Source organism: Pleurodeles waltl, chromosome 6 (genome assembly GCF_031143425.1).
Source record: "Pleurodeles waltl isolate 20211129_DDA chromosome 6, aPleWal1.hap1.20221129, whole genome shotgun sequence".
In the NCBI taxonomy this organism is placed as follows: Eukaryota; Metazoa; Chordata; class Amphibia; order Caudata; family Salamandridae; genus Pleurodeles; species Pleurodeles waltl.
The window spans coordinates 1,390,872,522-1,390,896,674 of record NC_090445.1 but is presented as its reverse complement, the minus strand read 5'-3'; the positions used below and the strand labels follow the sequence as shown (position 1 = coordinate 1,390,896,674).

Sequence of the window (24,153 nt, the reverse complement as noted above, 5' to 3'; positions counted from 1 at the left end):
CCAGGGAACTTGGCATTAACATGGGAGATGTACTGGTCTGCCAAACAGACCATCTGTACATTCATCGAATGATAACTTTTCCTGTTCCTGTACACCTGTTCACTTTCTCTGGGGGGTACCAAAGCCACATGGGTCCCATCAATGGCACCTATGATGTTGGGGATATGTCCAAGGGCATAGAAGTCACCCTTCACTGTAGCCAAATCCCCCACCTCAGGGAAAATGATGTAGCTCCGCATGTGTTTGAGCAGGGCAGACAACACTCTGGACAACACCTTGGAAAACATAGGTTGAGACATCCCTGATGATATGGCCACTGTTGTTTGAAATGACCCACTTGCTAAGAAATGGAGTACTGACAGCACCTGCACTAGAGGGGGTATCCCTGTGGGTTGGCGGATGGGTGCCATCAGGTCTGCCTCCAGCTGGGCACACAGTTCATGTATAGTGGCTCGGTCAAGCCTGTAAGTCAGAATGACATGTCGTTCCTCCATTGTCGACAGGTCCACCAGCTGTCTGTACACGGGAAGATTCCTCCATCTCCTCGCATTGCCAAACGGACAGTGCCTAGGAAGGACAACAGCGAGCACAGAGTCAATCAACCCACAGGTACGTTCCCACAGCTTGCACACAACACGATTCACTATGCATTGAATGTTGTGTATGAGTGTTGAGGAAAGGCCTAGGTATGTGTGACGCAGTAGAAATTTATCCATGTGGGCCCTTGAAATGGCGGCTGCCTGACCTGTGAAGTGTGACAATGGGATGTGAGGTCAATGCTCTGGCGTGGCACACCGTGGCGGTAGGCGGTCGAAGACCGCGGCGCAAAGCCGCATTGGTTAACATTGAAACCTATGGGTTTCAGGAGCCAATGACGATGTGTGCCGGCGGTCGCGGTACGCACCGCCGCGGTACTCACCGCTGCGGGCGTGACCGCCATTTTCTATCAGCTTAATCACTCGATACCTGATCTTCCACAGGAGAGGACCTACACTGCAAGTGCTGCTGTGACCTCGGTCTGGAAGAGACAATGGCTGCTGCGACTGGGGAAAGGGCCCCTGCCTTCACTTCTGAAGAATTGGAGAAACTCGTGGATGGGGTCCTCCCCCAGTATGCGCTACTCTACGGTCCTCCAGACCAACAGGTAAGTACACTGGGAGCATGCTTTGTGGGCAATGCCTGGGTTGAGTCGGGTGGATGAAAGATGGTGGGGAGGGGAGCGATTGAGTCATGCATCAGACGACAGATGAGAGCATGTGCCACATGGCAAGGGTGGGGATGGGGGGCCACTCACATCGAGCATGCAGAAGGTGATGACAATTTTTCTCTCCCTGTACATGTCACATAGGTCAGCGCCCACCAGAAAATCGAGATTTGGCGTGCCATCGCCAAGGATGTCCAGACCCTGGGGGTCCACAACAGACGGGGCACCCACTGCCGGAAGAGGTGGGAGGACATCCGCCGCGGAGCAGGAAGACGGCGGAGGCTCTGCTGGGGATGGCCTCCCAACGTAGGAGGGGTGCCAGTCGTCAATTGACCCCCCTGATGTCCCGGATCCTGGCGGTGGCCTACCCCGATTTGGATGGGCGCGTGAGGACATCACAGCAGACACAAGGGGGTGAGTACACTCTCATTCTGGTGACTTTGCGCGCAGTGGAGGTGTCTGGGTGGGGGAGGAGGGCTGTGGGTCTCCCTAGGCCAGGGCGAATTCTGTAGACTAGGCCCCTCCGTAAGGCATGGCCCTGTGCCCCCGCCCCCCACCTCTGTAGGGTGCCAAGTTCAGGTATCCATGGCCCTGTGTCATCTATGTGTGCAGTTGTCGTCGATAGGCTTGTAGGCCATGTCCCACGGATTGCGTAGTGGACCCCAAGTGCGCGGCGTAGTGCAGGGGGCTTCTGTGTCTGTCTCGTCCGCCAACGGTAGCGGTAATCCATGCACTCAACATGTCTTTATTTCTCCCGCCCCCCCCCCCTTTTTTTGTGGTCTTCCTGTTCATGTGTGCATCAGCATCATCAGGCAGAGGAGAAGTGGCATCGGAGCACGAGGGAGCTGCATCTCACATGGCCATGGCGGGCCATGCAACTGACTCGGATTTCACCAGTGAGACGGAGGGCGAGGGGAGCTCCACAGCGGGGACTCATGCTGATGTCAGTGGCAGCGACTCGTCCTCTGAAGGGAGCTCCCTTGTGGTGGCGGCAACATCCGTGCCCCCCGCAACAACAGGTACAGCCGCCACCCAGCGCACCAGCACCGCCCTCTCAGCAGCCCCTCAGCCTTCGCCCCGTGCCCGCTCACCCAGGGAGGTGGGCATCTCCTTCGCCCCAGGCACCTCAGGCCCTGCCCCAGTCATCCCTGCTGCCCTCAGTGAGGAGGTCATTGACCTCCTGAGGACCATCATTGTTGGGCAGTCTACCCTTTTGAATGCCATCCAGGGTGTAGAAAGGGAGGTGCACCGGAGTAATGCATACCTGGAGGGCATTCATTCGGGTCAGGCTGCCCATCAGCGATCGTTCAACGCTCTGGCCTGAGCACTGACGGCAGCAATTGTCCCTGTCTCCAGCCTCCCCCCTTCAACTTCCTCCACCCAGACCCAATCCCCAGTACCTCTGCCTATCCCAGACACACCATCAGACCAGCCTGCACACACCTCAACACCCAAGGGAAGCTCATCCAGACATAAGCACCACACATCACACAAGCATTCACACAAGCAACATCCACATGCAGACATACCAACAGCCACTGCCTCCACTGTGTCCCCCTCCTCCTCGTCTCCCTCCTCCCTCCCTGTGACGTCTCCACTCACACTTGCATGCACAACATCTTCAGCCACTACGTCCATCACCAGCACACCCACCAGAACACTCCGCACACGTGCAGTCACCACCCCCACTACCATTTACATGTCCCCTGTGTCCTCTCCCAGTGTGTCTGTCACCCCCTCTTCCAAACCACACAAACGCAAGCAGCCACCCACCCAACAGCCATCCACCTCACGACAGCCTCCAGCCCAAGCACCTGCACCCAAAGACACCAGACTTCACACTCCTACAACCACATCCTCTTCCTCCACTCCCATACCCACTACACCTACCTGTCACTCTCTTTCCAAATTGCTTTTCCTTGCCAACTTTAACCTCTTTCCAACAACTGCCCCTCCCCGTCCATCTCATAAGACTGCAATGAGCACCTCAGCCACCGCCAAACCAGGACCTATCAGGACTGTTGTCCAAGGACTGTGGAGTCCCCCACCCTCAAGGGCAACAACTCCGGCGAAGAGCCAAGGCACGGCCAGCCCACCCCCCGGAAAAGCACCCAAAAGTTAGCAGTGCCCGGCGCGAGAGGCCATGGACACCAGGGACCAAAATCCCTACCCTGGCTCCGTCTGGAAGTGGGGTGCCACCTGGCACACCGCCAATGGTGTCAAAGGGCCACAGACGACCAGGGAAGGGTGGGAAGGGCAGCACGCCCGACAAGTCCGGCAGCAGGCCAGCTGCCCAGGAGTGCCCCACCAGCCCCCTCCCAGGTGTGCAGGAGGACACCCAGAGGCCCGGTACGGCAGCCCAGGAGGGCCCCACAAGCCAACGGACAGATGGGCAGGAAGGCCCTGCCAGCCACATGCCAGGTGGCGAGTGACACCCATGCCTGGGCCGGAACCGCTGAACTGGGCCCTTTCAAACAAGCACCGCTGAACTGGGCCCTTTCAAACAAGCACCGCTGAACTGGGCACCGCCGTCTCAAGCACCGCTGAACAGGGCACCGCCGACTCAAGCTCCGCTCCGCTGGACCCTTCATCTCAAGCACCGCTCCGCTGGGCCCTTCATCTCAAGCACCGCTGAACTGGGCCCTTCATCTCAAGCACCGCTCCGCTGGGCCCTTCATCTCAAGCACCGCTCCGCTGGGCCCTTCATCTCAAGCACCGCTGAACTGGGCCCTTCATCTCAAGCACCGCTGAACTGGGCCCTTCATCTTAAGCACCGCTGAACTGGGCCCTTCATCTCAAGCACCGCTCCGCTGGGCCCTTCATCTCAAGCACCGCTCCGCTGGGCACCGCCGTCTCAAGCACCGCTGAACAGGGCACCGCCGTCTCAAGCACCGCTCCGCTTGGCCCTTCATCTCAAGCACCGCTCCGCTGGGCCCTTCATCTCAAGCACCGCTGAACTGGGCCCTTCATCTCAAGCACCGCTCCGCTGGGCACCGCCGTCTCAAGAACCGCTGAACAGGGCACCGCTGTCTCAAGCACCGCTGAACAGGGCACCGCAGTCTCAAGCACCGCTCCGCTGGGACCTTCATCTCAAGCACCGATCTGCGGGGCACCGCCGTCTCAAGCACCGCTGAACAGGGCACCGCCGTCTCAAGCACCGCTCCGCTGGGCCCTCCATCTCAAGCACCGCTCCGCTGGGCCCTTCATCTCAAGCACCGCTCCGCTGGGCACCGCCGTCTCAAGCACCGCTGAACAGGGCACCGCCGTCTCAAGCACCGCTCCCGCTGTGCCCTTCATCTCAAGCACCGCTCCACTGGGCCCTTCATCTCAAGCACCGCTGAACTGGGCCCTTCATCTCAAGCACCGCTCCACTGGGCACCGCCGTCTCAAGAACCGCTGAATAGGGCACCGCCGTCTCAAGCACCGCTGAACAGGGCACCGCCGTCTCAAGCACCGCTCCGCTGGGCCCTTCATCTCAAGCACCGCTCCGCTGGGCACCGCCGTCTCAAGCACCGCTGAACAGGGCACCGCCGTCTCAAGCACCGCTCCGCTGGGCCCTTCATCTCAAGCACCGCTGAGCTGGGCCCTTCATCTCAAGCACCGCTCCGCTGGGCCCTTCATCTCAAGCACCGCTCCGCTGGGCACCGCCGTCTCAAGAACCACTGAACTGGGCACCGCCGTCTCAAGCACCGCTGAACAGGACACCGCCGTCTCAAGCACCGCTCCGCTGGGCCCTTCATCTCAAGCACCGCTCCGCTGGGCCCTTCATCTCAAGCACCGCTCCGCTGGGCACCGCCGTCTCTAGAACCGCTGAACTGGGCCCTTCATCTCAAGCACCGCTGGCCCATTGGCGGAAGGGGCAGGCCTGCATCTGTGTCGGGTAGGGCTGCACGAAGCACTCTGGGCACTAGTCCCCCTCCAGTACCAGTGGAGACTGTTATCCACTTGAGAGACTGTGGCTTTGCACTCCCCAGGATTGAACAGTGGGCAACCCACCCACTGTAGAGACTTGAGAGACTGTGGCTTTGCACTCCCCAGGATGGCACAGTGGGCAAGCCACCCACTGTAGAGACTAGAGACTTGAGAGACAGTGGCTTTGCACTCCCCAGGATGGAACAGTGGGCAAGCCACCCACTGTAGAGACTTGAGAGACTGTGGCTTTGAACTCCCCAGGATGAAACAGTGGGCAAGCCACCCACTGTAGAGACTTGACAGACTGTGGCTTTGCACTCCCCAGGATATGGCAGTGGGCAACCCACCCACTGTAGAGACTGGTGAGACTGTGGCTTTGCACTCCCCAGGATGGGACAGTGGGCAACCCACCCACTGTAGAGACTTGTGAGACTGTGGCTTTGCACTCCCCAGGATGGGACAGTGGCCATGGAGGCCCCTCGTGGATCTGGCGTCGTGTACTCATGTGGCTGAAGGGCCCCCCCTTCCCTTCCCCCTGAGGTGCCTGTAGTTTTTCTATCTGATGCCCCTGCAGTGTTCTCTCCGTTGGTGTCAGGTATCTTGTGTGGGCCTTGCCCATGTGATTTGGGCCCAGTGGTCCACGGACAATGACAGCTAGAATTATCGGACTTTTAATATTTATGTATATATTAGTTTTAAATGTGTGATATTTTTATAAGGCAATAATACAATATGTTCGACTGTTTATGATCTATTCCTTTTGTCTTTGCATTCTTTCGGGGGGGTTTGGGGGTTGTAACAGTGATGTATTGCTATGCATTGATGTGTGTGTTGTAGTGGGTGGGGGTGGGGGTGGGTGTGTCGCGTATGTGTGTCCCCGTAATATTTTCTCCTCCCCCCTCCCCTGTGTCGTAGGTGCAGTACTCACCGTTGTCTTCTGCGCCGGCGTTCGTGCTCCCCATTTGATTGTGAGTCCTTTTTGGGTTGAAAACTTCATGTCGGGGTGTCGCTTCTCTCTTCTCGAATCACTCAAGTCCAAATTTATTTCAATGGAAAAAGGGTTGTGATAGCTAATACAGGTCGGAGTCACCCTGAACTGCCCGACAAGAGAAGATAATTCTCTAGAGTAGATAATATAGTCGATAGTAGTGTGAGCGTCTCCTCTTATAAACGTTGGTACCCCTCTGAAAACTGGTATGGGGAAGAGTAGAGAATTAGCTGTTATCAGAGAGTTAAGAGCATTCCCATATAGAGAGTGTTTGAAATGCTGAATGGGACAGTCATTTTTCATCCAAAAGTCCACAACAATCCAAATACTCTGGCTCACACAAATGAGCATTAAAGTCATCAACCCAAATTATTCTTAGGTCCTTTTTACTAATGTTTGTTGCCTTATATATTGTCATCTCCAAGCTACCAACCACGCTGGTGTCTGAGTTATCAAAGGTGTTATTATAATAATTAATCAGTAATATATCGAATGGCTCTGCTAATTTAAAAAATAAAGCCAAAATAAAAGGGGATGTGCCCACAACACGCGCATCCACCCCCCTAGCCTTTACTGATAAAAAAGTGACCAGACCACCCTTAGCCCTACCTTCTGAGGTCTTAATTGCAGGGATGCTATGTGTGGTGTAGCCATTAATATGCGGGGGCTCTACAAGCCAAGTCTCCTGGCAGCAGATGAAAAGATTTTCCGTCACTAATTCTAGCCAATCGGGGTTTCCAATTTTTTATTTTAAGCCTGCCACGTTCCAAGAAATGATCCCTGAGACTATCATACCCTGTGTATCATGTGTGTCAAAAGCTCCCTTAGGCTGCGAAAAGGGCTGGTGCAGTGTATTTATCCCCGAGGGGCCTTGCAAAGTGGCCCCAGTTGCTGGTGGTCAATCTAGCTGCTCCAGTGAAGCCAAGGGCTCAAATCTATCAGACAGTGTCAGGGCAATATCAGGAGAATTGGAAACACCAAGATTACCAAAATTCTGTTTCCCAGGATGAATTAAGTCAGAATGACATGGATTAGATGTCGGGGGAATAAACATAGATAGTTGTTGTACTCTTATAAACCCTGCAGATAGCCTTGTAGTTGAAAAATGGTGATACAGAGCATTGACAATCCAGGGGCTCCTAAAATTTATGATGATGCAGTCCCCTTGTGAGGCTTTAGGGGATGGGCCAACCCAGGGGACCCTTCTTACAGTTAAAATGTCCCTATAGAAATCCCTAGTTAATTAAGATAATAAGTCATTAGCTCCAAAAGCCAACCTATAAGCAATGGGGTATTGGCTACCTCTTTTAAGATTCTCTGTGATGTTATACATTTAGGCGAGCCTAAGGTTTTAGTCTTAGGTACCAGTACCTCAAACTGATCATCAGAAAGTAGGTCAATATCTGAAATATGTGGGCTAGGCCCTTCATTAGCCACTAAGACAGTCCCAATCTTTCTAAAACAGATCACCAGAAAGTGGGCCAATGTCTGAAATATGTGTACTACATCTCTCATTAGCCACTAAGACAGTCCCAATTTTCTTATCATGTGGCCTGCTGTAGACTGGATCTCCCTTTGAATATTCTTGACTATCTGATTGAAAGAAGTGACTGCTACCTCACAAAATCCTTGGGAGTGTCTACAGAATTTTGATCTAGCTTCCAGATTCAGTAATGCCCCCAATGTTTTGCATAGTTATTCTCCAGGAAGTCAGGTCCATCAAGCTGGTTATTAAAGAACAATCTCTTTTTGTCCCAGAGCCACACACGTAGGCAGCCTTAGTTAGAGGGCTCACCACACCCTTACAAGTTTTCTCAAGCTTTCTCTTTTGTAGCTTTGGTTTTATCAAATTTTGAATGGCATTACCCTTAGATAACTTGCCTGACTTTTATGTTGACCAGTTGTGCTGGGATGTGTTGGCTAGGTCCTGTTCCAATTTAGAAAGCAAACTGTCAACTTTCCCTTCATGTTCCTCAGGTTCCTCAGGAGTGGGGTCCGATCCTTGCAGAACAGTTAAAAACATATTATTTTTCAAGTGTTTCCACGGTGTATAGCAGGGCCAGACTGGGAACCCAAAGCAGCCCTGGCAAGTTTGTCAGACCAGCTCCTGGTCAGGGGTGGCGGGGGGCAAGTGTGAAGCACTGCTGCTTTTGTTACTGGGGGCTGATTTCACAGCACTGATGCAATATCGCCCCAGTAACAAAATCAGCTCACACCGCTGCAAAACCGACCCCCACCCTACCAGCTTCCCGGGATAATACCCGATGCCTGCTATAACCAGGATGTTTTAATTTCTCCCCACAGGTACTGTGTTGGTTTTGGTGGCTTATTCAAATCTTAGTAAGGTGATAATCAGTCCAGCAAAAATGTTTCTCCCTTGCTCACCTGTTCTTCTCTGGCAGTATTAAATTTAGCAAACAACTTCTAACTTAGGTGGAGTCTACACGTTTTTGAGGAACCATCCATCTAAGACTTGGTGTGTTTTTTACAGTAATGGCAGCCTTCTGCCCAGATGTTAAAGACCCTCTAAGATCCCATAATTACATAGACAGACAATGGTCAATAAACATGGAGGAAATGCTCTGTAAAGCTGTGTTGAACGAGCATCCTCTCCACCTCTCTTTCTTGGAGGAGCTTGAATGCTTTTGTAATCATTTCTAGTTGTGTTTATGTATAATGCAGATACTGGTACACTCCGTTCCCTTCCTCCATGGTAATACAGAATTTGGAAAGAGCAGGGGTGTGTGCACCACAATCTCACCTGAAAGGTTTTGATCCATAGTATCCATGAGTGCAGCAACCCTATAATTAACTGCCACGGTTTCACCTGCTTAAGGCACAGGTATATTAACCACACACTCAACCGTCATGCTTCATCAAACAGAAGGTGCAGGTGTGATCACCACAGACTCACCTATCTAGCTTGGACTTGCGGAAAGCACAGGTGTAGTAGTCCATGGGTTTGTTAGGGACCCACTCGTACATGACATTGGGTATGTGCAGCTTCTTCAGAAATTCATCGGATGTGTTTCTGTCCGGATTGGGCTGCGCCTTACAAGACAAAGGATAAAATTACTTCAGGGTTTCAGTTATGATGGACACCAAAAGCTCAAAATGGCATTGCAATTACTAAAACTGGATAATGCATCCAAAACAATGTGAGGTTGAAATGATGTGCTGTCAGTGAACAATCACACATCGTACAGGTCCCTGCACCCCTCATCAAAAGATACAATTCCTCTCAGTTTTGTTTTGCATATGAAAGGTTCCTCTATAAAAATCTGCATACTCCCAATTTTCACTGGCAGATTGATTCCGGGAGTTAAGCTCTTAATAAAGGACTGTAGTGGGCTGAGTAGTGCAATAATGAAGTTACTGCCACCAGACGTGTGAGCTGAACAGCCACATGGCTTAAATTGGATCATGTTAATTGTCTAGCATTTTTAGGAGGTTCTGGACTTAACCAGCACACTTTCTTAAACGAGATATGTAAAGCTATCCAGCCATTCCTCCATTAACTTTGCTGTAACCCTGGTTGTCTTTTCTTGGGTTTGGGTCTCCCTTAAAGAGACTGGCGTTTAACTTAGCCCAAACCCCTTGGAAGGTTTACCATCTGAAGCACGTCTGGTGGCCTAAAATGGTCTCACTGGTAAACAAAAAGACAGTCATACAGTACAGTTTGTTCAAATGAAGCCCTTCTATATGAGCCTGAATCATATCACAAAGGAGACAGCTTTTACAGATCAGGAGGACGAGTAATTCTCAGCCTATTGAACTAAGCTTTGAACTTCGCAGTAAATAAAAATTAGTAAGTGTAACATCATTCTTTATGCACAGTAACAAAGGCCTTGCCTAGTCACACTGTGGCAAAATCCTATTTGTGCTGTTGTGAGGAGAAAGATGTGACCTGATTCTGAGTTTCCTTTTGCTCATGTTTCTACAAAGTTCTTTGTAAAATAAGCCATCCAATATGATTAGTTAGGCAGTATTAGGCGACACGATAGGTAGTCTTATACCAGAAAATACACACCATCTGAGAAGCTAATAATCTAGTTGCCAGCTCCCCTCAGATGACAAGGTTATTAGCTTATAAGGGCACTAAGTAATACCATGATTTACTTTCAAGAGAGAGTCCAAGAGGAATCTCACAAGGCATAAAAGCTATGGCAGTAGTGGGATTCCTTTTGTAGCCACCTTATCATAAATAGATGAAGGTGGTATCCTTTCTCAGTCTTGATTCTAAACGTGACCTGACTATAAACCAATACAGTTTGGCAGTCTGGGAAATTACATCTGCACTGATGTATCTCCATATTTTTCATTTTCTATTGATCCTTAGATTGTGAGTTCTGTTGGATCGTGAGGCATGCTAACCAAATCTCTATCTGTGTTTATTGTGTCTAAGATTACATCTTATATATGCATATTTGGAGATTAAATCATGTGGTTGTGTCAAGCTTCATTTTACGGTGACATCACCCTGTCAGTCTGCTGCCTGTAATTTTATAGTTAGATTATTCAATGAGAATCAACTGTGTGATTTATTTATTTTGGAAGTTTTGTGTACTACAGAGAAGACACAGGGTAGCAGAGGTTTACATAGGGGTAGTTTAAAAAATAATCATCTGGATTTATTAACTTCATCTCTGGGGAAAATTAAGTGGAATTTGTACAAACCTTCAATCAGGTATGATGAGTGGCAATTCCATAATTACAGACCAAAATTAAAATATTAAAGGAAAAACATTTTCTTTCTAAGGTTGGTGACCAAATGTCAAAATTGTGTCACTCAGTAGATATTTTTCATACCATACTAAATAATCATACCATAGTGATCAGGGAAGTAGCTGTGGTCCATTGCTTTCAGAAATCTGTGCCCCTACAAGAGGGAGAGGTTCTATAACAGCAGGATTTCTGGCTCCCTTGCAAAAGATTCCTAAGATGCAATTGTCCTGATGTTAGCAGGTGTGGTATTCCATACTCTGGAGGCACTCATAAAAATGATTATTTCATTGATTCTGATTACTTCATGTTAGAGTTTCGAGAAGGGTATCATAATTCCTCAGTTAGCACTGTCCTCATAAGGCTTAGTCTTCCTAAATGAGTGATGCATTCAAGTTTGTATATATTACTTGATTAGATTGGAAGTCACTATAGGAAGATTAGAATGAACAAAATACGGTAACATTTTCTGAATCATGTGGCCTATCTGGTAGCTGCAATTTGGACTGTTTTGAGTGGAGCCAGGTGACGTTTGGGAATCCCAACAAGTAGACAATTACCAGAATCTAGTCTTAACACAAATAGATCCATCCTGGATCAACCCTCTGTTGTATATTTGGCCATTCTGGAACTGGTTCTTATGACATAGAGGTGTTTGTGAGGTTCAATAAGTTGTGTATAATCCAACAGTTAAACTATCTCAGCAACGAAGATATAGGATAGATTCAGAAGAATGTGATGTGGATCAGATCATGGCAAGGGTCAGAATCACGTTATCTTGAATTATTTTTTTAATTGAGGACTATGAACTCTATGATTTTTCTTCTTGGATTTGTGTTTCTTATTGTTTTGTGTGTGTTTGATTTTTTCCACATTCTCAACAGCAGTGGTAGAAAACTCCTAATGTTTTCATAGTCGCTTGTAACTGCCACAGGAGATGGTGTCATGGATTGTTTTACAACTGTTAGCGTTTTTTTACTGAGTTTTTGCTATAGCAGTTTCTGACTAAGTAAAGGGGGAGTGAGCTTCAAAAATGTCTTTATTGTCCTTACTTGTATCTAGCTGGAGTTGTTTAAAGTAACTTTTGTTGCTTTTTGTCTTTTCAGGGATTTGCGGGTCCACTCTGTCTATGATCTCTAACACAGTCCCAGCGTACTGGTTTGTAACATAATATATTTCTAGTACTGGACCAATATATTTTGGTGCATGTTTTATTTTGGAGGGTTGGGTGACTTTGTTCAGGATTCTTTGGTCTCTGAACCAATCTTTGTGTCTTTGGGGTTGTCCAAAGTTTAATTTTTATAGCGATAAGTGAAAAAAGGATGAGTTAGTTATTGTAATTATTGGCATTTATAGGTGACTGGGGAATGAGCAAAGGCTCGGGGTTGACCTGCCTGGTCAAATGTCCTCATGAAACTTAAGACCCGAAGAAGAACACTGTGTAGCATTAGTTTAATGCACTATATGGGGCCCTCCTTCTGTGACAAGGGCTGCCATACTCTCATCTTCGCATCCTGAAGTAGCTGAATGTTCCTTTCTTAATCTAGAAGGATAGGAAAAGATATGCGCCAAGAGATTTAAAAATCTCAGGTGATGCCTGTGGTGCTGATGTAAGTTGGGCGTCAACTATTCTGAAAAAACAGCAGTCAGAAGGGGAGAATGAGCACAGGAAATGTAGGTTATGTCTGAGCCACTGATAGATTTCTCTTTTGAGGTTGCTTGGTTTTGAGGGAGTAAGTGAATGAAGCAATCAATCAATCAGTGAATTGTACATTTACAAAGTATACCAGTGGCCAAAAACGTATCTTGAACCTAAAGATCAGTGAACTAGCAAGGTGCAGAATGAATGAATATTTGGAGGGTAAAGAGAAGAGTCGGGTTTTAAGATTTTTCCAGAAGGTGATTTGCTTAGCCTGGCAGTGAAGTTGGAGAAACATACTGTTCAAGAATTTGGAAGTTAGAAAAGGAAGGGTCTATCCTTCCGGACTGCTCGTACAGATATAAGGGCTGTGCAAGAGGCAAGATGAAAAATGCATTACGACACCGGATTCAAATGCCTGCATGGCTCAATGGCATATCTGCTTGAAATGGATTCTGATTACAGGAAACCAAAAAAGTTTTAACAAGTTGATAGTGAACAGAGTCCCGGCATGATAGGCACAGATGCAGATGGGCAGCAGATTTTTGGATGACCGACCGCTGGGCCACAAGGTCGTTAGCAAGTGCCTGATAGAGAGCACTGAAGTAGTCCAGTTTAGAACCAATCACCGCAGAACTTCTATTTTGATATACCCCACAGAAAGAACCAATAGAATGTCCTCGGTACCTACTAAATACCACTAGTTAGAGTCAGAAGACGTCTTACATATACTTTTAAAATAGACAAGGCTCAGAAAAGAGCTGCACAAAGAAGCAGCTCCCCGGCAATTATCGTTCTCTGTATCAGGTGACAGAAATGTTTTAGCCTTGATCTGTGTGTGCGAATATTCACCGTTCACTGAAGCAAGGAAATGCGCTGCATATGAATGTAATTGGACATCTATTTATTTCTGTATCCCTGAGGCACCATTAGGATGTTTTTTGCAAATAACTCAAAATCCACAAATTGCTTGACGATTAATAATGTACAAACCGAAAATGACTAAAGGGTTGAACTTTTCCGCGAACGGTGCTGCGCCATTCCGAGTTCTGAGGAAATCAAGTGTGTGCAAACAAGAATTTAATGACAATTTATGTAAAAATCATGATTTCGAGTTGTGCTTAGTCACTCGAAGTCTTATTTAGAATTCGGAGGAATGTGAGCCTGACTGTAAACTGACAGGGACCCAGCCGTGCCCAAATGACGGTATGCGAGCCTCATTTAGATGGTGGCAAACAGCCAGGTTTTAGGTAGCTGTCTCAGTTGGCTCCCATTTTGGAAACAGGGCTGTGGGTCAATGTATGTTATAACAACCGCCCTATTCATAGCGATGCTTCGGACGTGCATTTATTTTAGTTTTTTTCAAGAGGAAACTCTTGCTTAAGGAGTCTAGGCTTGAAGAACAAAAGTTTGCTCAGCAGGCCCTAAAGCATGCCATTAGACTCGATTCAGGCTGGAGACTCACGATTTTTAAGCCACAAAATAGCTTTATTTTAGCTGTCTCCTGTTTAATTTCGCCTCTGCTTCTATAAAAGTCAACGGGGGAAATGCATTTCCATGATTTTTTCCTTTCAATATGTCCCTGGTTGCAGCTCGAAAATGTTCGCTTGTATGCATATGGAGCATTAGTTTTCAGACTAGCTCCTGCAGGAGTGGTTGCTCTGAAGGCCTAGTGATCTACACCAAGAAGTTGGTGTCTCTTAATATATGTTCTGTCCTCCGACGTGGGAGTAAATGCAATAACCTCAGCTGATATGGTGGATAAGCAGGACACCCGTGGCATTCAAAATGATATCCTCAATTTCATGATATAAGTCGACGTGATTGTATAACGAGTGTGGTTTTTATTAGCACTCAGTACTCAAAGAAAAAAAGGAAAGAGCGGAAATATGTATAAAGTTGAACTTCTAACAAAGATGTAGTGTATGGGTTATACATATATATTTGAAATAAGCTATAGATTTTTTGTCACCACAAAGCAATATGGGTTATCTTTTTATTTCTGTATTTCCGAGACATGCAGTTGATGTTGGGGAGAATTTTATCTGACTGAAAGCGAAAAATGTAGGGACAAGGTGCAGGTTCTGAAAAATAAGGCTGGTTGTAACGGATATGGCAGACACACAGCTAATCACTGATATGTAGGTCCTCATTATGAGTGACACAGAAAATGAGTTTATATTTCCCTAACCCAGTGTTAGTACTTCCAGGGGTACAAATAACTCTGGGGCAAGGAAAATCCACCCCTTCTTAAAAGGGTCCACTATGAAACTAGGAATCACTGGGGAATCGGCAATTCCAGGGCCAATTCCTCTAGTCATTCTTTATTTTTCCTAAAACTTTCTCTTTCAGCAACCCAAATCTCCAGGTGAAAGTAAACACATGTGGCGCTCCTGTGGATCTCACAGTTCTGATGGGACCCGACTGCTGTTACCAATCGCATCAGGGTGTTTTCTTCAGGGTGTTTTCCTTGGTTGAGCATATGTGCTGTTCAACAAGGAATCGTGTCATTTACCCCCACTTTACTGAAAAAGTTGCACCCTTCTCCTGTTTATCGTAGAGTACCTTCTATCATGGACATACTGGTAGAGATCACACCCTGGTTGTGCTACGTGGTCCACAACAGAAGTTTCACCCTCAACAACCTCAAAGAAAAAGTCATATTCTACCACCTCATCGAGCCCCTGAACTCTGCACCTATCTGCTAGTGATGCCTAGAACTAAATCTAAAACTGAAGAAGATGACGCTTGCTTAGAACTTGTTTACCAATGGGCACCACCAATGCCTCAACCATATGCATTAAAGGGCAAAACTTGCCAGTCTGGCAGACCAATAACACGCATGTGAAAAATATAAGTATGAGGCATGAACAATGTAGCCCCACCACATATTAAGAAATCTAACATCACTATGATTGTATAATGCTCAATGTAAAAAATATTTGGTAATACAAATAATGTGCCCTGCCAATCATCAGTCCGTTTTAAGGTCTTCTTAGATGTAACATGAAGATGCAATTAAGTTTCACAAATGAATACCCCACAAGTATTTGAAGGGTAAAATGAAGCACTCATTGTCCTACTGGAGTAACTCATAGCCACTGGTAAGCAATCAAAGGCTGCTGGTGATCATTAAATGTATTACAGACATGGGAATTCATTATTGACAGACAACATTGACGTTCCTTTGGGGGCATTCATGCTATGCTAGGAACATTCTTGTCTGATGAGGGCAGTCATAGCCTGTAGGAGGCTTTTGTGTCTGCTGGGAGCATACATAGATTTTTTTTGGGGTGCATCGTGGCTTTCTGGGGATTAGTCATTGTCTGCTATGAACACTGAAGATCTGATGTAATGATGTAACTACCAAGGTCGTTGAGAGTACCCAAAACCCATCGTCTCCCAAGCAGCAAGGTACTACTTCTCCAGAGTGGAACTTGGACTTCAGCTTCTTTCTGGGACATAAGATAGCCCTATTCCTCAACATAAAAAAAAACAGAAACTCCCAAGGTGCCACTGAGCAGATACAAACTCTTTGGATCTGCATCATATTCCCTTGTGAGAGGTCACCTTGAAGTGAATACTCCCATCTGAGAGGTCATCTCCAAGTGGCCAAAGTCTGGTCAAGCAATAAGACACTATTCCTTGCTGTTGCAAGGCTGCGTCCATAGGCATAGTGTTTTTCACTTCTTGACAATCTGTGGACCTTACCCAAGAAATGCGCTCTGAATTGGTTGGACCTTTCAAGATAGAAATTGTGTCATACTGGTTTGTCATGCTACTTCACTGCTATGGGCCCTCTCCACTGCCTCTCACCCCTTACAGTAGCTTCATCACAAACTCACTGTCCCACAACATAGCCAGGGCGAGAGTACTCCTTCATGTTCAGACGGTGAACCTATCCTGAGCTTTCCAAGTTTCAAAATGCACCAAGCAGCACACTTTGTACATTCAACGATGCTACAAAATTAAACGGTGGCCTTCTATCGAGATACTGGGTCTGAAAATCCTATCAAGATACTGGGTCTAAAAATGAACTGTGCTTACTTGAGGCACTTTGGAAAGTGGGAAATTGCAGTAACTGGGGCATTGTGGAAATTTGGAAAAATGCACATCTGGCAGGTATGTCTGTAATGAGTTCTCTCACGGATTAGAGTGTCTGTAGGGTAACGGTGTTGGACTTGAGTGTGAAGAAGGCCTTGCTCACGTACCTGTAGTGGCGCTCTCATGCACAGCTCTTCGGCATAGTAGACCAGCACGTCCCAGGGAGCACTGAGCTTCAAGTAATGGATTGTCTTCCGCTCACTAACTGTCTCTTCCTACAAGTGGGAAAAAAGAGTCTTATTAGAGTATCACAACCACACTATGGCCTCATTAGTGCGACCAGTGCCACTGTACCATAGGGTGCATACTGGGTTCTCATGTGTATTTAGTTTTCTCTCTGCTCCCCTTGTTTAATGGGCTCTAGCCCACTTTTCTATAATGTTCTTCATTTCACTTTCTTCTCTAGTTCTTCACTTCTTTTTGTCTACAAGTAACACCCAACAGGGAACCTTCTTTTTTTCTCTTTGCTTTCCTATTTTCCTAAAGCTATTTAATCCTATACTTTCTCATTCCCACTTCAATGAGGTGTGAAATGCTATTAGTTACACATTTGCATTATGTTTTACCCACTTGGTTTGTTCTGCTTTTTCTTTGCCCCAGAACCTCCATTGGCCATGCATACGTGGGTTTCAGATAACACTTATGTCTTCTCTCTGCCTCCTGACTGCACCTCTGTCTTTTTTTGAGTTTAGCCATTGCTATAGTACACATTGCAGAAAGAACCCCAGTGAGTGTCTGAAATAGCTAAAGATGGTCAAAAGGGTTGGTGGATACAGGGCATCTAATAAAAAATGACGGATGCTTAATCTGCCAATCTCATTCCTTTGCCCCACCATTTGGGGACTGCTGGGGTTCTACTGGCAGAGCCTCAGTTGGTTCTGCTAATGGAAACCCTTAATCTGAGGTTCATCTGTTGCTTGACCACCAAGCCCTGGGACCGCTTGCCTCACCCTCCATGGGGAAAGGTGACTGTCACTGGTTGTCCTAGCCCGAAAAGCTCACTTGGTAATAACCAGACTTATCCTGGACCTTCCCATGCATACCCACAACACTCCTCACCTCAGGAAACTCTACTGGCTCCCTGTCCAGAAAAGATGCCAGTTCAAGATGCTCACACACGCCTAAAAACCCTACACAAACTTAGACCGTCCTACATCAACCACCCACAGAAATTCCATCTTCCCTCGAGACTCTGTGCTCCACTTTCCCTACGTTCCCTGCATTCATCGCACCCGCAGCAGGGGCTGCACATTCTCCTACAAAGCCTGGAATGACCTCCCTCTCCTCCTTGAACGGCACCCTCCCTGGCAGACTTCAGAAAGCAGCTCAAGACGTGGCTTTTTGAATTGACCCCACCACTATGGCAGAGGTATTTTGTCACAGCTCAATCAATCAATCAAACTTTTGTAAAGCGCAACACTATCACCCCTAGGGGTATCTGACAGCCTCAGTGCCCAGATACCCCTAGGGGTGATAGTGTTCCGCTGTAGAAAAGATTGAGTGATTGGTTGAGCTGCGACAAAAGTGCCTCCGCCATAGAGGTGGGGCAGTTCTTTCACAAAGATGCCTGCAAGGCAAGCAGGGATCTGTAGATATGGTAGTAGCCCTCCACCAAGAAAGCGGAGACAAGATCACCCTGTGGCCTAGCAGGCTGTTGAGCCACCTGCCAAACTATAAATAACCCCTGTGATTCTCTAAATTTTCAAGTAATAAGCAAAGAGTGAGGTTGCATTTTGGATTTTATAAAGTCTTTGGTTTGACTTAGGTGTGGGACCTTAGCGCAAAAACAAAAACAGCAAGGTGATGGAAGAAATGCTTGAATTAATCTCAGCCACTGGTGGTTGTTTAGGCCTATATTTCACTCCATCGTTTTGCCCACTGTGCCACTCGAGACAGGCACATGCCATATGCAAATCCGTCCTGGTGCTGCTCCAATAGGAATAATCTAGCTCGAACTGCCAGCAAAGACCCCTGTAGAAGGGAACACAAGCAATTCCATACTGGTTTCGGCCTATGTAGACCTCATCTCTGGGATATAGCTTGAGTCATGTGGTAGAGTGAGCACATGAACCATTTATTGTCACACAGTAAGGTGATCAAAGGAATGCATACATTAATCTCAGCCTCTGGTGATAATTCAGAACCGCATCCTAGCCCATCATTACTTGCCATGGTGTAGGAACAGTCCAGACCAAACTGCTAGGCAGTACTTTACTAATCAGTCTGCGTTGCAGTATAAGCGCTACGAGGCCCCTGGGCAGTTTAGGTGCTATATAAGCAATTTTAACATAACATAACATAACATAACATAATCAGGAGTAAGCAGGTCAAAACCGGTCTGGGATGTTTGTGCTTCTGCCTGGAGGGACTTGACCTTACAAATATAAAGCCGCTTTCACTGACCTTGCTGCGTGGGAAGCCACAAAAGGAACTAAGCAGGAGACTACCAGCCTCAGATCACCATGGGGCCAGGCAGGAGCCTTGCAACGTGCTGCAACTGTGCTACACTCAGGCACAACAAAGCACAGTCACCATCCCCGCTGCTTGGGAACATGCAAAAGGAGCTAAGCAGAAGACTACCAGTCCCAAAATCACCACAGTGCCAGGGAGCAGCCTTGCAACTCGATGCAGCTGTGCTACATGCAGGTGCTATAAAGCGCAGTCGCTGTCCCAACTGTGCAGGAGCTTACAAAAGGAGAAAAAGGAGCAAAGCAAGGGGCTACCTGGGGACTACCAGTCCCAGATCACCACGAGGCCAGGGAGGAGCCTAGCAATGCGCTACAGCTGTGCTACACTCAGGTGCTATGAAGAGCAGTCACCGTCCCAGGCGAAGACCAGGCTAAGGGCGGGCCAGTCCTGTGCCTGTCAGAGCCAGGAAGAGGCGAGGCAGGGCCACCACCATTGGCCCAGAGACAGCCACCATTGCAAAGAGTGGGGCTGCTTTAAAACTGTGAGCACTCTGAGTATTTACTATTTGGAAGATAAAAGCCACTGAACCGCTAGGGTTCCAGGTTCCAAATCTAAACTTTAAAAAAAAAACATGCAGCTGAAATAATTGTACACTAAAATAACGATAACCTATCAGTGGATGCTAAACAAGGAGGGTGAGCAAGCTGAGCACAGGAGAGCCAAAAATAAGAATTCTAAAATCAGGCCTGGAAAATTCTACTGGGCCCACTTGCTATGGCGAGTCACATTTTATCAAGTTGAGCTATTTTTAGGAAGTACTCACCTCTTTGAGTTGACAAACAATAGGTGTTCTGTTCAATAATAAAAGTACAGGAGCAGTAAAGGTGCCTTTAAATCTTTTGATCTTGTCACATTAGCTCTGTGTTCAGAGACAAAGGTCAAAAGTCAGTTGTCTTGCAATTAATTTATTTTCCTTCTAACTGCAAAGTCCAAGGATTTTGTAAGGAGAACTCTCTGACCTGCTGTTCAAAGATTTATTTAAATGTGGTGTGTGCAAACATGTCAAAACATATTTCAGTAGTTGTGAAAGCCTATTTTTTGTACTTCTGTGTGATGAAAAAAATATTTTAAAAGAATGAAAACAAATCACAGCACTTTGCTTGGTGATTTCTAAATGATAAATATGTTTTTTGAAACCCAATTTTCACAATTATTGTTCATATACTGTGTAGCATTATCAGTAAAGCTGCAAGTTAGTGGAATGGTTTTAGGACATTTCTTGGAAATGTAATCTCTGTAAATGATGGTGTGCGGCCACATCATGCTTTAGTAATATAGTTATTAAAAGTGAGTGTTTAAGCATAAACCAAGAAACACTATTGCCCTGATGACAATGTTATTAGTAAACTAAGAGGCAAGTCATGGATCACATGTCCCCTATATGTGGGTTACATTCTTATTATATACGGAGAAAACAGTATATTTAATCAAACAAAAGAGTTTTTTGTACAGCAGAAATGCTAAGCTCACATATTTGAAAGTGCACTCATACGTGAGAATGAAGAAAAAGGTGACTCTGTAAACTAAAATATTTCCCTAAGATCACACAGTTTGAGACCCATTTATGAGTCAAGTACATTGCAGTTAGGTTGCATAGATCATTCAAGTTACTTGACCTGCAGGTCTAGTAACGTTTTTATAATTTTTAGAGGCCTGAAAATAACCAATTTTTTAAGTAAGAAGGAGGCTAAGAACAGTGATCACACTAATACCCCAGGCACTAGTCTACATGCCTTGGAGCATATATAGATCAATCGCCAAGTTAATGTGTCAACAAATCAGCCTTTCACTAGTAGTAATCAATCACCATTACGGAACATAATAGATAACCAAGTAGTTCACATGCCAGTTATCGCTTGTAGCAACCGTTTTGCCCCTTCAACTACTTTGGAGATTAACCAACGGCAGCCATTATCTACAGATCTGCAATTACCCCCTAATTGTTTGGAGAGCATAACCATGCTCATTGATAGCCTAAGAAGGGCGGTCAGTGATTTGAAAACCGCTCTCTAGGCAACTACCCAAACAGTATTTGATCTCAATGAACTGGATATAGAGTTCAAGATAGAACCAACAAAGTTGGCAACTGGTGCTCAGGAGGTACGTCATGGCAGCCAGGATTGCGAGACCCATGCCAAGTCGGCGGAGGAAATTCCACCCAAGTTCCAGCACAAATTCCCTGCCGCCAAAGCTTTCCAAAATGATTACACACCCGATCTGGCAATCAACCCAGAAGCCTGCATTGGCCAGCCTGGGCCTGAAATTACAACGATACTCACTGCTTCATGTGGATCTGAATGCACTCAAAGGCCTCTCTACCTTCCATATGGCTCACAGGAATATTCTTTTTCCAGCAGCCTTGTCAGCAACTTTCAAGATACTGCAGTTGACAAATATGGAAGGAACCTGGCCAATCCACCCCTAGTAAATAACTAATTGCACCCAAGCTTTCAGGGATGCAACAGGTGATGCTTAGTATACATGACCAATGGGCCACGGGTTAAACTTGATTACAAGGAAAACACTGACTCCCTGGTGAACAAAGTGGTACACTAGATCAGAACACAGGCAGTGCCTCTCTATTGTGCACATGGACATTGTTTATACCCAGCGCCTTTACAATCCAGAAGATACATCGGACACTATTGAGTTACACCTGAGGGACACTGCCTTTGTCAACGGTTTACTGGTTTTTGAAGCTTGTTCCTAACCACCCCCGGGTTGTAGGATCCAATTTAAGAGCTATCAAAGTGATCAGTTTGCCAGGAACCTTCGATCCTCTTCCTCACATGCACCGCCTTCCAGGGGCATAGTGGAGCATATGCATGTGCTCAAGGGAACACAACAACTTTGAGGGATATGGAGATGCCCCTCTGCTTTATGACTGACTGACTGCTCAGCCACTTTTGTATGGTCTAACAGGTCTGAAAAGTTTGTTCCGCTCCAGTGACCTTGCTGAAGCACCCTCATTGAGTAATGATATTCATGTACTACCTACAGGCACGCACATAAGCCTCCTATACATCAGAATTGGCAACTCCTTTCACTGCTACTGATGTTCACCAGAGTAGTTCTGGAACTCTGAGGCCTGGTATTACTACCACAAATGTACCATTATTTAATTCAAGAAGAAGCGGACCTTAAACAAAACTATCGTGGAATATAGCGGGGTTACGGGGGAAAGTCATTTACCCTGAGTGGTGCACATATATTATCCTCTTTGACACAGTTTTACTTCAAGAGACTTGGGCATTGGACACTGTTTTTATGCAGGGTTACACCAACTTTATCCTCGAAGCACTACCATCCAAGGGTGGGCCACGGGTCAGGTAGGCTACTGGTCTGGGTCAAAAATATGCCCAACATTACAATAAAAAGACTTAAGCTGGATAATTACAACATCTTTTGGCTGAGTATCAGTGGACTGAATAGCCAGAGGTTAAACCTGTACAATATATGCAATCATTCAACCCAGAGAAGCAATGATTCACCTACACTAAATTTACTATTACATCTCCTCTCTGAACGCCCTGAAAAATGTCCAATTATACTTGCAGGTGACTTTAACACCACTTTTGAACCGCATCATGGACTTACAGCTATCCCCGAAGGAAAGGATGAGGCACGGGGTATACAGGGGGTGGAGGCAAGTCTGCTTAGAAACTGGTGGGCAACTGCCTTCCAGCTATTGTCTCTTAACCTGACCTTTGACATTCGCACATAAAATGTAGCTGGCCACGTCGCATGTAGGGCGACAATAGGGGGGACAGCTCCCTAGCGTTGCTCCCTGTTAGGGAGGCAAATGGCCAGGAGGGGCCTCCGTACTTAGGGAGGGTGGTCCACCTCTCGTTTATGGCTCCCAAGGTGTGAGGAGGGAGGAGTGAGGCCAGGAGGTCCTTTTAAGGGGTGACCTCGCAGGGCTGGGCCTCTTTGGGCGTAAGGCGAGCAACGAGAGAGTGGCTGGCTGAGACCTGACTGTGGACATCTGTGCAGGGCAAGTCCTAGGTGAGTCGGAAGAAGTCGGGGGGCAAGGGCGGTGGCCGTGTGATGGGATGTATTCCTGCGCTAGGAAAAGGGGGCTATGGGTCATAGAACGCACCCAAGAAAGCCAGGGAGGGCAATCTACCCACAACCGGAGTCACGTCGAGCAAAACCGGAGGCACGTCGAGTTCTGAAATATCATCAGCCCGCATCGTCCAGCCGACCGCCACCCCCCCTGCCCTCCCCCTCAACACCACCCAGCCTTACTCTCACTCTCTCGAGTTCTGCCCCCCCCAAAAAACAAATCTGTGCCTCCTACTTCCAAAACCCCCCCCCGCACGCAACTCCTGCAACCGCCCGCCCACCCCCGACCTCCCCCAACAAACAATCTCTCTCGGGGCCCACAAGAGTCTGGCTCCCGAAACCAAAAACTCACTACTGCCGCTCCAGCATCCCCCCTGCCCCCACCCGCAACGTTCCTCACCTCGTCTAAGTACGGCGGAAGTTGGTGCAGACGACCGATCATTCGCGGGGGCGGCGCTGGCATCGTCGTGTTTTCCAGGTGGGGGCACAGTGGGCTAGTTGGAAGCCTGTCGGAAGCGGCGGCACGGGCGCCCTCGCCGGCATGCCGCAGGGATGAGTAAGGTGGCTCAGAGTACAGGAATCGTTGGTGACCTCATGGTCGCAGGTTCGATTCACAACCAGGTCACAAGAGGCGAAAAGGGACATGTACTGGGGGTGGGCCGATGCCTGTATAGGGCCGAGTGGTGCTCGGCGAAAAGGTAGCAGCCAGCCCCCTTCAGTGCCCACGGCCTGGGTCTCGGTTTCAATTAACGGCATTCTTAACATCTCTAGAGCCGTTTCAGAGGAACTGCTGCAAAATAAATTCCTGAATTTCCAACAGACATTGCAATTGAACGATAGCCAGCAAATTGTGGCGACTTCACTGTTTCACGGTTTGCTACTTGTTCGGCGGCCCCCGACTGGCCCTGCGAAGCGGCTTATAGTTGCAAGCCGGTAAAATACAAAATACATAACAAGTAAATAAATAAATACCAATGTGGACAAAAAAAAAAAACCTGGTCAGGGGCGCGGGGAGGGCGCGCCGCGCCTTTATCGGGCCGAGTGGTGCTC

General features: G+C 47.3%; 1 protein-coding gene across 1 annotated transcript in view; it reads right to left on the bottom strand.

Annotated features, from left to right (window-relative positions):
* The window catches only part of LOC138300878 (anoctamin-7-like), a 221,631-nt gene that overhangs the window by 136,893 nt on the left and 60,585 nt on the right, over positions 1 to 24,153 (bottom strand). Inside the window, exons 4-5 of the mRNA XM_069240731.1 lie at positions 16,677 to 16,784; positions 9,019 to 9,155 (exon numbers count right to left, since the gene is read on the bottom strand). Of these exons, the coding sequence (XP_069096832.1) occupies positions 9,019 to 9,155; positions 16,677 to 16,784 (245 nt within the window). The remainder of the gene's footprint in view (positions 1 to 9,018; positions 9,156 to 16,676; positions 16,785 to 24,153) is intronic.